General features: G+C 45.0%; 1 protein-coding gene across 1 annotated transcript in view; it reads left to right on the top strand.

Moving 5' to 3' along the window:
- LOC138845286 (tRNA (guanine-N(7)-)-methyltransferase-like) overlaps positions 1–14736 on the top strand; it is a 56766-nt gene that overhangs the window by 1757 nt on the left and 40273 nt on the right. Inside the window, exon 3 of the mRNA XM_070057143.1 lies at positions 837–953. Coding sequence (XP_069913244.1) covers positions 837–924 — 88 coding nt within the window. The 3' untranslated portion in view covers positions 925–953. The remainder of the gene's footprint in view (positions 1–836; positions 954–14736) is intronic.

The raw sequence follows: 14736 nt of genomic DNA, 5'->3' as shown, positions 1-14736 counted from the left end.
CGTTTCTGGCTGCAGGCGTTTGTACTTTGAAACATTTGTTCAATATTAAGGAAGCTGCGTGTGCGGCCGTCAGAGGACGGCCGGAACGTGCGGCGGGGGATGAATCATCGCCCCGCGGAGCGGGCCCCGATGATTCACGCGGGGCCCGCGGGCGCGCGTCCTCGCCGGGTGCTTTTGAGCCGAGCAGGGCGGCTGCCGGCCGCCGAGCCTTTTCCCCACTTCCCCCGACAAGTTTGGGGGTGTCAGGTGCCCCACCTTGTCCGGGGCTTGTTTCAAGGTCCTGGAAGGGTCAGGAGACCCCATCCACCTGGCCGCGTTAAATGAGTCGGTGGAGGTGCGCTGATTCGCCTTATTCAGATTCTGTTTGGTGTCCAGGGAGGGAGGTATCCGACTCTGGAGGAATCCTTTTGGTCCTTGCGTCTGCCTGAGTAGCTATAAAGTAATTAGCCAAAATGTAAAAAAAGTTCTTGGGTCTTCCAAGAAACATCAGTGGCTCCGTTGGGAGAGATCCCTAAACTTTGGGTTGGTGGTGGGGTGGGGGCTTTAAAAAGCAAATCCTAAAGGGAACCTCAGTGGGCCATTCGTGAATACAGCATTTTCCCCATCGTGATCACTTTTAAAGACTAACCTGACTGCTTTGCGCCTCCTGGCACACTTGTAGGATTGAAAGTTTTCTCATCATTCAGGATTCGCTTTAGATGACAGCTACATCAGGGCGGCCCTCGCGATCGCCCTAATGAGCTCTTGAGTCCTCCTCCCTCCAGAACTCCACCCCCAGCCGTCCGGTTTTATTTTCTTTATCATGCTTAGTCTCTCTTTGACATTATTTTGTTTAGGAGTTCTTTGTCTCCGCTCCTCCAGCTAGAATGGAAGCGCCACTGGAGCAGGGGGTTTTGCCCATTGCGTCCCCTGCTCTCCCGCTAGCATCTAGAACACTGCCTGACATACATGAGGTACCCAGTTTTTGTTGGCTGACTTCTTGTTCTGACTTCTTGATAGGGCTATCTTCGACGATTGAAATTCAGTGCGTTTTGTGGGCAAGTGTCCAAGATGGAGCAGTTCTAATTTTCTTGGGATTGATTTATTTTTCTCCTCTGTGCTGTTAACTTACAGCCCAAGATGGGTTTGCGCCTCATATCCCAAGATGCTTAGTGTGGAGAAAAATGAGGCATATAGAGCCTGTGTAAGTTCAGGGGTGATTGCAAATATTATCTGTGTTAGTTGGGATAAAAAGTGCAGGATATTGAAATGGGATCAGCAAAGTTAAGTTCCCAGAGTCCAATATATTTCCACTCGTTTGAAAATCTGCTGTCTCTCTACCTCTCTAGCCCCACTTTCCGAAAGCGAACTTCAGACTTAGCTGCAGTTTAGGAAAGTCCGAGGTAGCTAGCAGCTGATATGAAGCATTAGCTACATGAAGACAAGATTTCTTCTGCAGAGGCCTGAAGTCTAATTTGTTGTTGATGATGATTCATGTCGGTACTTTACACAGAGTAGACAAAAGGAGTTAATAAAAGTAACATTTTTAAAAGTCTTAAATAAGTTGTAAGGAAAGCTGGAATATGTCAATGATATAGTGAGAGAAAGGTTTATTTATACTGTTTCACAATGTGGCTAAGCATGGACAAACTTTAAATGATTATAAATAATAAGCTTTGGAAGCTTGTTAATTAGCTTCAACCTTGTAGCAGTACTTTCAGAACCCAGCACCTGTGAAGTCTTTGCTGAACAAGGGTGGATACCTAGCAGTTTCCTTTCTATGAAAGTAGCTGTGATTGCTTTCAGAAGAATGCAGGTTCAAGAGTGAGCCCAGAGGCAGGATTTTAGAGCTCAGAGACTTGAAATGACTTGGCACCTGTCACTTTTACAGAGGAAACTAAGGCGTTGTGAGATGATTTGCCCAAATGTAAGGCCGGAATTTTCTTGATTCCTACCCTTGGACTTCAGTTGTTGGAAGCCCTTTTGGCAGCCAGAGCTCCCACAGGTGGGGAGTAGTGCTTGCTACAGTTGGTTAAAGGTCTGGGAGGTAAAAGCATGTCTTCCTCAGCCTTATACCATCCCATGTGCCTTGGACTGCTAGGGACTCGACAAGTAGTTAGTTGTTGAACATGTTTGAACAAATGATTTTAACTTGAAATGTACTCAGGAAGGTAAAAGCAAGAAAATACATCTCTTTGTCCAGATTAAAGATATTTTCTGACAACAGAATAAAAATATTGGTAGTAAGTAACCTTAAAATTTTTATGCTAATGCAGTTAGTTGAGTTTTCATACCTCTGAAATTTCAAAAGGTTAAAACTTAAGTGTTGGCCGGCGCCGTGGCTCACTAGGCTAATCCTCCGCCTTGCGGCGCCGGCACACTGGGTTCTAGTCCCGGTCGGGGCACCGGATTCTGTCCCGGTTGCCCCTCTTCCAGGCCAGCTCTCTGCTGTGGCCCAGGAGTGCAGTGGAGGATGGCCCAAGTGCTTGGGCCCTGCACCCCATGGGAGACCAGGATAAGTACCTGGCTCCTGCCATTGGATCAGTGCGTGCCGCAGCGCGCCGGCTGTGGCGGCCATTGGAGAGTGAACCAATGGCAAAAGGAAGACCTTTCTCTCTGTCTCTCTCTCTCACTATCCACTCTGCCTGACCAAAAAAAAAAAAAAAAAAAAAAAAAAAAAAAAAAAAAACTTAAGTGTGTGTGTTTGCTTACTTGTCATAATTATTCATTGGAGAAATATCAAAAAACAAGAGTCATCTGGTATGTCTTGCCTCTGCTACAGTATCCAGTAGAAAAAGCCGCACATGTGAAAGGTGGGGGGGGGATTGATTTTCCATCTGCTGTTTCATCCCCTAAATGACTGAAATTCCTAGAGCTGGACCAAGCCAGAGGCAGGAGCCAGGAACTCCATCTGGGTCTTCTACATGGGTGTCAGAGGCCCAGGCATCTTCCACTGCCTTCCCTGGGCACATTAGCAGGGAGCTGGATTGAAAGTGGAGCAGTGGGTACTTGAGCCAATGCTTCAATATGGAATGTAGGCATCATAGGCAGCACCTTAACCCAATGCACGACAATGCTGGTGCCAATAATGTTTTCAAACATTCCTTCATCTCTAAAGTGGGGATAATACCATCTACCTCGGCATATTGATATGAGATTAGGATAATGGATGCTAATAGTTTGGTGGCTAATATCCTGTTATATACAAAGTCCTTAATAAATGATAACTGATATAATTACTCATTTATGTGGCCATGAAGGTAGTTTAATTTCTCAAAGTTTCAGTTTTCTCAGCTGGAGAATTAGTGGTTGAGATGGGGAATTGAAAGATCTCCATGATCTTGTCCAATTCTGTGATGGTTTTGGGAATGAATAAAGAATGTACAGTTCTTTGATTTTAGTTTAAATATAAGGATTCATGTAGCCTTGACTGAACAAGAGGAACTACAAATGGTTACTTTCCTAGGCCTTCCTAAGGATTTGTCTTTTTTTTTTTTTTTAAGATTTTTATTTATTTGAGAGGTAGAGTCATAGACAGTGAGAGGGAGAGAGAGAGAAAGGTCTTCCATCCCTGGTTCACTCCCCAAAAGGCTGCCATGGACGGAGCTGAGCCAATCTGAAGCCAGGAGCCAGGAGCTTCTTCCAGGTCTCCTACACGTGTACAGGGGCCCAAATATTTGGGCCATCTTATACTGCTTTCCAGGCCATAGCAGAGACCTGGATTGGAAGAGAAGCAGCCAGGACTTGAGCCAGCACCATATGGGATGCCAACACTGCAGGCAGCGGCTTTACCTGCTACACCACAGCGCTGACCCCAAGGATTTGTCTTCATTAAGTTTCATGATACTAAGTACCTTTTCATTACTTTATAGGATTTGTGATGGATAAAAGTGAACCTTAATGCTTCCACCTCTCCTTACCTTACTTTATATGAAGCTGTATAAGGAATGTGCCCATTCATTAATGCCTCATTAGGCATAGACACTTTTTCTTTGAGACTTAAGAATCATCAGTGAGCATAAGACAGGTAACAAAATGCTGTGTTGTCGAGACCTGTTAAGCATACAGAAGATAATTTGTGAATTCAGAGAAGGAAACAATTTTTAATAAATATAAATTTATTTATATTTAATAAATATAAATTTCCAAAGTACAACTTTTGGATTATAGCAGCTTTTTCCCCCATAACCTCCCTCCCACCCACAACCATCCCATCTCCCACTCCCTCTCCCATCCCATTCACATCAAGATTCATTTTCAATTGTCTTTATATACAGAAGATCAATTTAGTATATGCTAAGTAAAGATTTCAACAGTTTGCACCCACACACAGAAACACAAAGTGTAAAGTACTGTTTGAGTAGTAGTTATTACCGTTAATATGCTTTAAGAAGATGAATCTTCATCAGTGGAACCACGGGGAGTCCCACTTAGGATGCCATTAAAATAATCTCCAGAAGAGAAGTAATGAGAACCTAAATTAGGGATGGGACAGGTGAGTTGGGTGAGACACTGGAGAAATAAATGCAGCAGAGTTGGTGGTCTTGAGGTGTGTGGGAGTTGTGGGAGAAGTCAAAGAAGCAAAGTCACTCAGGATGACTTGGGCAGGGACTGAAATAGGCACTCAGGAAGGGCCGCTAGGGAAGCACCTGCTAATAGAGCACGCACAGTCAGTAAACATTTGTCTGATTAATGGAGGTGGTTGTGTGTTTGCATTTGGATATGGTAACTTTTTTATATCTGTGGATTATCCACATAGATGAGAACCATTTATAGAGGAATATTTGGGGGCCATTCTCGTGGAGAGGGGGAGGTGGACCTAGTAGGATGGCTCAGAGTATAGGTGAAGAGAACAGGGCAGGGAAGGATGTTGGGAAAGCCAACACGTGTGGACTTGGAAAGAGATGGAAGGAAGCAGAAAGAATGAGGAAGAGACAGGATAAAAACAGATGGGGAGGGAGAATTTGAAAGTCCTGATAAGACAGAGTCACTGAGGTTGAAGACTGGAGAAAGTTCTTTAGTCAGTAAGATCATTGTGAGTAATTTTTGAAGCGCAGGATCGGTTGAGCAATAGAGACAGAAGTCAGCTAGGTGCTTGAGGGGCACCTGAATGGCGAGGAAATGCAAGGAGTGAGTGTGAACCGGGACTGAACTGTGAAATTCGGGGGACAAAAACTGAGGCAGTGAGTGTCAGTGATTGATCCTTCCTCCCTCCCACCTTCCCTCCCACCTTCCCTCCCTCCCTCCCTTCCTTCCTTCCTTCCAATTTGAAGGCAGTTACAGAGAGAGAGAGAGAGAGAGAGAGAGAGAGAGAGAGAGATTTTTCCATCTGCTGGTTCACTCCCCAAATGAACAAAATGGCCAGGGCTGGACCAAGCTGGGGCCAGAAGCCTGGAACTTCTTCCGGGTCTCCCACATGGGTACAGGAGCCCATACACTTGGGCCATCTTCCTCTGCTTTCCCAGGCACATCAGCAGGGAGCTGGATGGGAAGTGCAGGAAACAGGACTTGAACCTGCACCCATATAGGATGCCAGCATAATAGACAAAGGCTTAACCTGCTATGCCACAGCGCTGGCCCCTAGTGAATCTTTCTTAAAAACAAAACTGTAAAGAAGGCCTGAGCCAGTGCCGTGGCTCACTTGGCTAGTCCTCCGCCTGTGGCGCTGGCACCCCGGGTTCTAGTCCTGGTTGGGGTGCCGGATTCTGTCCCAGTTGCTCCTCTTCCAGTCCAGCTCTCTGCTGTGGCTCGGGAAAGCAGTGGAGGATGGCCCAAGTGCTTGGGCCCTGCACCCGCATGGGAGACCAAGAGGAATCACCTGGCTCCTAGCTTCAGATCGGCGCAGTGTGCTGGCCGTAGCAGCCATTTGGGGGGGTGACCCAAAACAGAAGGAAGACCTTTATCTCTCTCTCTCAGTCTAACTCTGCCTGTTAAAAAAAAAAAAAAAAAAAAAAGGCCTGAGAGTATGGGTGGGGTGGCTGCCAATGCAGAGGAAGAGGCTGAAGATCAAAGGAGGGAGTGGATACTCTTCAGATACAAGGTATAGAATCAAAACAGGGTGTTCCTACATGGGATTTCTCAGAACAATCTCAGTTTACCTTTTCATGACAGTTTATTTATGGGATAATAATTGGACACCTAGTTCCCATTGTTACACTAAAAGCCTTTTTGAAATAACAGATATTTGACCATCTGATTATGACACAGATGAAGTTATTTGTGTTGGGACAGGTCCTGCGGCATAGCAGGTAAAGCCGCCACCATAGGGGTACCAGTTCAAGTCCCAGCTGTTATACTTCCGATCCAGCTTTCTGCTATGGCCTGGGAAAGTAGTGGAAGATGGCCCAGAGTCAGAGTTGCACAGAGAGGAGAGGCAGAGAGAGAGAGAGGTCTTCCATCTGCTGGTTCACTTCCCAATTGGCTGGAGCTGTACTGATCCGAAGCCAGGAGCCAGGAGCTTCCTCCAGGTCTTCCCACATAGGTGCAGGGGCCCAAGGACTTGGAACATCTTCTACTGCTTTCCCAGGCCATAGCAGAACACTGGATTGGAAGTGGAGCAGCCGGGATTAGAACCGGCACCCACATAGGGTGCTGGCACTGCAGGTAGTGACTTTACCAGCTACACCACAGCGCCGGTCCTGAAAAATATATACTTTAAAAAGGGTGCTCCACATCATATGTCATCAGGAAAATGCAAAAAAACACCAGTCGTATACCACTTCGCAATGGCCCAGTTCCGGAACACTGACACTTTCAAATCCTGACAAGAATGTAGAGCAACAGGAACTGTCATTCATTGCTGGTGGGAGTGTCAAATGATAAAGCCACTTTGGAAGACAGTTTGTTGGTTTCTCACCACGTACTCCAGCAGTTCCCTTCTTTGGTATTCCTCCCTCCTCCCCGTGGAGTTGAAAACTTACGTCCACACGGAAACCTGCATACTGATAGTTACAGCAACTTTATTCACCATTTTCAAAACTTGGAAGCAACCAAGATGCTCTTCAGGATAAGTAAACTGTGGTACATCCCAACAATGGAATATTACTCAGAGGTAAGAAGAAGTGAGCTATCAAAACATGAAAAGACATGGTGGAAACTTAAACATATACTGGTAAATGAAAGAAGCCAATCTGAAAGGATTACATACACTGTGATTCCAATGATATGACATTCTGGAAAAGGAAAAACTGTGGAGACAGAAAAATCAGTGGCTGCCAGGAGTTAGGGTAGAAAGAGGGATGATTAGGCAGAGAGTAGTTGATTTTTAGGGCAGTGCAGATACTCTGTATGATGCTAGGATGGAGTATACATGTACATTTATTCAAAGCCATAGAATGTAACAACAAAGTGATCTATGATGCTGAGGGGGAGATGGAGTTAGATGAAGCCAAAGAGAAATTCTGAGTTTTAGAGAGGAAGGTTGATAACTGAGAGGTGGCTGGATTTGAAGTGAATGGCTGCTCTCTGTTTCCTTGCTGTAATTTCGGATGAGGTGTTAAAGGTGAGATGGAGGAGAGTGGGAAAGGTTTGGGAAGTTGTAGATCTGCGCACCACTGGGAGTCAGAGGTGAAAAGACCTTGACAAGTTTCTTGAAGGCCTTAGCCTTGTTATGGGATGAGTCATTCCTGAATTCATGACTCTCTCCAGCAACGCTCAGAAAATTGGAAGTGGTGATGGTGTAAGTATCACTGAAACTGCCAAGTCCATATGGGTCCTGGGTTGAGTAGGAAGGCAAGTGAAACTAGAGTGTTGATGGGCTGGGAGAATGTGCAGGGGATGTAAGATTAGAATGTGTAATGTCAGGTTTAGCAAGAAAGACGGAAAGGGAGAAATGAGAAGGGGGCAGGGAATTTCTGAGGGAATTGTTGAAGGGCCTGAGCAACTTCCAGGGGATCAGCTCTGAGTGATGACGAAAATTCCGAGTGGCTGAGCCTGACGACAGCAAAGTGGGCCAGGCCATTGCAGATAGAAAAGCATTGGTGTTTAAGAACAACGAATAGGTCAGAGTATTAAAGTGATTATAGATCGATGCCGATGTCTGCTTTAAAAATTATGGAGTATTCTTACGAAAGCCTTTCTGAGCATTTAGTCCAGAAAGTTGGATAGTACCTTAACATGAGGAAGTTTTCCCTTCATTAAAAGATGAGGATGGTTTAAAACACTCTTTCAGAAATAGGAGACTTGGCCAGAGGTGGCTCTGGAAACAACTGGGATATCTCTATCTTGGTATTTCCCTTGAGGGCAGGAGAAATAATTATCCTCTGAACAAAATCTTCCTCCACGTACAGGTTGTCCACTGCTTTGGGAACCCCGGTGTCTGTGGGCACAAAAATCCATGAGAGCTGTGGGATAGAGTCCCTGTGCTCTGACTTAACTGAAGGGTGATGGCATCTTTGAGGAGAACCCCCCAAAACCACCAGGTTTCCCCCCATCAATGAAAAAACAAGAACCAGTGTCTACACAAAAGATGAACTCACTGATGAAGGCTAGATTGGAAGACATGGCTTGGTGTAAAGCCCAAAACGGTCTTGTTAGAACCTCCCCCCTCTCCCCAGCTTCCCACCCTCCAGGATCTAGACATCAGAAGAGCCTACCAGATGGAACATTTAAGGTTACAGAGCAGAAGTACTTAGGTTTCTGCCTTTTATTGACCAGTCAGAAAGAGGCCAAAAATCCTGTGGTTAATATCTTTGGTAGAAAAACTTCATCCATCTGAGACCTGAGAAACAGATTCATGGCTGTTACACACCAACCGAATAAATAGTTTTAGCTCCAAGGGAAAGAGTATGGGAAAGAGTATGGTGTAGGCTGAGAAGCCAGGAGTGGGTAGGGGATATCCCTCCTTTAGAAATCTTGAGTGGAAAGAGCTATTGGTTCTGGTTGAATGGTTCCTGTTGAAGGTAAAGTTGTTGAATACTTACAACTTTCTTGTTTGCATTTGAGTTCAGCGAAGCTCATAGACATCAGGTACATTGCTAGCCAGTTAGGAGTGAGTGATGACCAGGAGTGGTTTGAGCATAGGTCTCAGTCCATCAGTTTTTTTTGTTTTGTTTTGTTTTGTTTTTGACAGGCAGAGTGGACAGTGAGAGAGAGAGACAGAGAGAAAGGTCTTCCTTTGTCGTTGGTTCACCCTCCAGTGGCCACCGCAGCCGGCGCGCTGCGACCGGCGCACCGCACTGATCCGATGGCGGGTGCCAGGTGCTTCCCCTGGTCTCCCATGGGGTGCAGAGCCCAAGCACTTGGGCCATCCTCCACTGCACTCCTGGGCCACAGCAGAGAGCTGGCCTGGAAGAGGGGCAACCGGGACAGAATCCAGCGCCCCGACCGGGACTAGAACCCGGTGTGCCGGCGCCGCTAGGCGGAGGATTAACCTAGTGAGCCACGGCGCCGGCCAGTCCATCAGTTTTACAGCCATGCATTATGCTTCTTTCCTTTCTTGCTGGGACTCTCAGGACGCTCACAGATGCCACAGCAGAGACCACCAGCTTTGAGGTCTTATCATGGAACGCAGAACTGTGGGAAAGTAGAGTTCTTTTTCCTCAAAAAATGTTAGATGTATGACTCTTGAAATGAGTGCTGATTCTGTTGGTGTTAGTGATTTTTAAGTGCCTCAGTTTCTTGTTCTGTAGCATTGGAGAAAATAATATTTGCTGTGTTTCCTTGGTATTTGATGTGAAAGGTCTTTGCAAACAAGTAGTGTTAAGCAAATGTAAGGTATCACTATTACCATATGGGATGCAGGGTAAACTGTGAAGTTTAAGAATTTTCATTTTAAATAAAGTGTTCCGAATAAAACATGGCTATTGAAATATGGTAGGACATTCGTTTAGGTGCCTAAAGTAAATCATGAGAACTTTTTACCTTTTATCCATGCCAGAGTGTATATTAATTCTGGCCAAGGGAGATGAAGGCCGTGTGTTTTGTGACAAGTGGTATTTCTGACTTTTTATCTATTTCTCCTTTAACTTTTAAAAAAGTACTTTACCTGTAAGATATATACAGAAAACTTTTGAATTGTAGATGTATGATTCAGTGAATGTTAAAAAGTGAGCATCCATTGGCCGGCGCCATGGCTCAATAGGCTAATCCTCTGCCTTGCGGCGCCGGCACACCAGGTTCTAGTCCCGGTCAGGGTGCCAGATTCTGTCCCGGTTGCCCCTCTTCCAGGCCAGCTCTCTGCTGTGGCCCAGGAGTGCAGTGGAGGATGGCCCAAGTGCTTGGGCCCTGCACCCCATGGGAGACCAGGAGAAGTACCTGGCTCCTGCCATCAGATCAGCGCGGTGCGCCGGCTGCAGTGTACCGGCCATTGCAGGGTGAATCAATGGTAAAGGAAGGCCTTTCTCTCTGTCTCTCTCTCACTATCCACTCTGCCTGTCAAAAAAAAAAAAAAAAAAAAAGTGAGCATCCATGTAACAAAGAACCTGACCAAGGTGATTCCCCGCCCCTCCCCCAAAATCTTTTTTTTTTTTTCCCTTTAGGTTACATAGTTTGTAGTTTTGTATTTTTTTCAGGGAAGTCGTGAATAATAGCAGGAGGCAGTAAGTTTTTGCAGGTCCAAAATATGTGCCCCCTTCAAGTGGAAGTAGATCAAAAGTATAATATCAGTATTTTATTCTGCAATTACTCTTGTAATTTACTTATCATTTCTACAGGTGTTGTTAGGAGTTGAGTGCTTATGACAAGTGCTGGATTTTCAGCCTTAAAAATTAAAATCTTCAAGCTGAATTTCTTTAGATTTGTGTCCTTTGGTAGTGAAAAGATTGTGCTCCTTGGGATGTACGTAAAATCCTCATTCTCTTTTTATTTTTCTTTTAAGTTCTGATTGTCCCTTCTTTAGCAGCAAAACAGCTAAGACTCCAGTGTTGATGATGGCTTCCTTGTCAGCCAAAGGTCTTCTGGGAAAGTGCTTGACAGTTATCAATGCAAATACTTTTCCGCTGAGGTCACCATAAGTTGGCTCTGCAGGGGTAAGAAAAAGTCAGTGAAAAAACTTTATTGCATGGAAACTCTATTGTTTTTGTTGTTGTTAGCTGTAATTTAGTGTTACAATATCCTACCATGTTGTAAGGCTAAATCAATGACCCAACAGATTAAAAGTCTTTTGTGGTCTATAGTAAATTATGGTGAAAAAGAAAATGACAGTAAATATTAAAATAATTAGGCAAGTATCTTCGGCAGTCAGGTGTGCCTATACAAACAGAAAGGCTAGTTGAGTTCAAAGAAATTGGTAAATATTCATATTTGGTGGGAGTTTCTATGGTCGTAAGATGTAGTTTATGGGATTCAGATTAGAAATCAGTAGATTGAACATGTGTGTTTCTGTCCCTTCTGAAACACCACTATGAAAGTGGTAAACATTAGAAGAGGCAACACAGTAGAGGGAAGGAACCAGCACATTTTTGGAGAATGAAAAGCAAATACACCTGTGGCAACTGCTAGGCGAAAGCTGATATCTCTGCACTGTTAAGGGAGCTTGGGAGTGGACACAAGGAAGAAGCAGCCAATTTATCACCCGGAATCCCAAGAAGGCTGTGGAATTAGAGGTGTTGGAGCACAGCATAGGCCTGGGAGAGAAAAAAAGGATTGGTTGAAATCCTGTAAAAGGAACTACATCAGGCTGGTTTCGCGGTTCACTAGGCTAATCCTCCACCTGCGGCACCGGTACCCCGGGTTCTAGTCCCGGTTGGGGCACCGGATTCTGTCCCGGTTGCTCCTCTTCCAGTCCAGCTCTCTGCTGTGGCCTGGGAAGGCAGTGGAGGATGGCCCAAGTGCTTGGGCCCTGCACCTGCATGGGAGACCAGGAGGTGGCGCCTGGCTCCTGACTTTGGATTGGCGTAGCAGCCATTTGTGGGGTGAACCAACAGAAAGGGAAGACCTTTCTCTCAGTCTCTATCTCTTTCTCTTGCTAACTGAAAAAAAAAAAAAAAAAGGCGCTACATCATAAGTTCACTTCCCCTATTCCGTGCAGCAAGATGAAACAATTGCTGGAGACTGGAGATTGTTTTCTCTGGAGAAATGGAAGTACCTTTGAGGTTCTGGATTTAGGGATGCCAGGCAAAAATCAGGGGCATGGGATTTAGTAGAATTCTGCATACTGAACAGGGAAACACCATACTACCCCAACCCTAAGATAGGCAGTTATTCAGGCAGGATATTTGAAGGACTCTTCTCTGGGTAAAATGAAAAACCTTAGAAAAAAGATCTCCAGGGGCCGGTGCTGTGGAGCAGCGGGTTAACGCCCTGGCCTGAAGCGCCGGCATCCCATATGGGCGCTGGTTCTAGTCCCGTCTGCCCCACTTCCGATCCAGCTCTCTGCTATGGTCTGGGATAGCAGTAGAAGATGGCACAAGTCCTTGGGCCCCTGCACCCACGTGGGAGACCCAGAAGAAGCTCCTGACTCCTGGCTTTGGATTGGTGCAGTTCTGGCCATTGTGGCCAATGGGGGAGTAAACCAATGGATGGAAGACCTCTCCTCTCTCTAACTCTGTCAAGAAAAATAAATAAATAAATCTTTTTCTTAAAAAAAAAAAAAAAGGAAAAGGAAAAAAGACTCCAGCTACTGAAATTTGAAGTTCCATGATGGGGGGGGGGGGGGACTTCAGCCCATTCTTCTACAGTGAATCCATCCATCAGTAACCCTGCTGCTCTACCTCCCACCAACCCATGAATACAGAAATTGCAGTCAGCTTTTCAGTACCTTGTTCTTAAATATAAACAGTCAATAAATGTGAGACTTTTGCAGAAAGCCTTCAACAAAATAGGCAGAATCCAAAGAAGGGGTTGGGAGAATAATACAGAAACAAGTATGTAAAGAGATAAGATATGGCTTCCAGAAAACAAGAATAGAGACTTAAAAAGTTGTAAAGAATAAGAAATAAATAAGAATAGTAAATAAGTTCAAGACATTTTCGAGGCTGGCATTGTGGCATAGTGGGTAAGCTACCAGCTTCAAGGCTAGCATCCCATATGGGCACCAATTCAAGTCCTGGCTGTTCCACTTCCAATCCAGCACTCTGTTAATGTGCCTGGGAAAGCAGAAGATGGCCCAAATCCTTGGGTCTCTGCACCCGCGTGGGAGACCTGGAAGAAGCTCCTGGCTTTGGATCAGCTCAGCTCTGGCCATTGCAGTCATTTGGGGAGTGAATCAGCAGATGGAAGACCTCTCTATCTCTCCCTTTCTCTCTAACTCTGCCTTTCAAAAAAATAAAATAAAGCCGGCGCCGTGGCTCAATAAGCTAATCCTCCACCTTGCGGCGCCGGCACACCGGGTTCTAGTCCCGGTTGGGGCGCCGGATTCTGTCCCGGTTGCCCCTCTTCCAGGCAGCTCTCTGCTATGGCCAGGGAGTGCAGTGGAGGATGGCCCAGGTGCTTGGGCCCTGCACCCCATGGGAGACCAGGAAAAGCACCTGGCTCCTGGCTCCTGCCATCGGATCAGCGCGGTGCGCCGGCTGCAGCGGCGGCCATTGGAGGGTGAACCAACGGCAAAGGAAGACCTTTCTCTCTCTGTCTCTCTCTCTCACTGTCCACTCTGCCTGTCAAAAATAAAAAATAAAAAAATAAATAAAAATAAAATAAAATAAAATAAATCTTAAGAAAATTTCCCACAACTGCAGTATAAACATTTGTAGATTATCTAGGAGAATGAGTGATAAAAGATGATAGAAGACAAACAACATATACAACATGTCATTGTAAACACCAAGGAAAATGGAGATATCCTAAACCCTTAAGGGCAAAAGCAGGTCACAGGCAGAAAGACTGGGAAATGGAATGATTAGATTCTTAGCAGCACCCACTAGGCTCTAGAGGACGTTGAGTTAATGTCTTCAGAATCCTGGGGGGAATTATTTTTGATGTGGAACTTTGAGCACAATCAGATTGCTGAGAGAGAGAATATAAACATTTTGAGGGCTTGAAAGATCTCCAGAATTTCACAGGAAGCTACTGGATGTGATGTTTTATTAAAATGTGGGCATAAACTAAAAAGGAATAATCTATGGAATTCCAAAATCAGTGAAACATAGAAGAAGAACAAAAGGAAATTTGTGGGTGACAGTAGTGCAGGAGTCCTAGACAGTATCCGGTTAGAGTGGGGCGATGACTTGCAGGAGTTTCCAAGTAAAAACAAAAAACTGACTTATGGTTGGACATATTTCACCAAGAATCATATATTCTTCAGAGGGGTTTCTACCTCCTGTGGAGCATTTGGATTGAAAATATATATATATATATATATATAAAAATATAGTCAAAACAGTAATATTCATATATATTTATATGTGAATATATACTTCATATATATTATATATATAATATAAAGAGTATTACTGTTTTGAAGTTAGACTCCTGCCCCAAACAAGCATGATTCCTGCACTTACCATGTCTCAGAATCTTTTGGGGAAAGCTTTTAGAAAGTTCACTTGGTTCCCTTACCACAAGATTCTGACTTACTTGGCTTTGGGTGGGTCCCAGGGAATCAGTGATTTTTAAAAGCTTCCCGACTGCTGGTGATGTACAGTTCCAGCTAACACTTTTAGTCTAGTACTTTAAATGTCTTTGCTTCTGCTTCCTAAACATCTTTTTTTAAAATGTTACTCTGAAAGGCAGAGTAACAGAGAGAGACAGAAATACCTTGTAACCCCTGGTTTATTCCCCAAATGCCCACAACAGCCAGGGCTGAAACAAGCCAAAGCCGGAAGCTTGGAACTCCATCCGGGTCTCCCACGTAGGTGGCAGGGACTTGAGTCCTTGGGCCAT

The sequence above is a fragment of the Oryctolagus cuniculus genome, chromosome 15 (assembly GCF_964237555.1).
Source record: "Oryctolagus cuniculus chromosome 15, mOryCun1.1, whole genome shotgun sequence".
Taxonomy (NCBI): Eukaryota; Metazoa; Chordata; class Mammalia; order Lagomorpha; family Leporidae; genus Oryctolagus; species Oryctolagus cuniculus.
The sequence above is the reverse complement of the archived record's forward strand: the minus strand, read 5'-3'. Positions and strand labels throughout refer to the sequence as shown.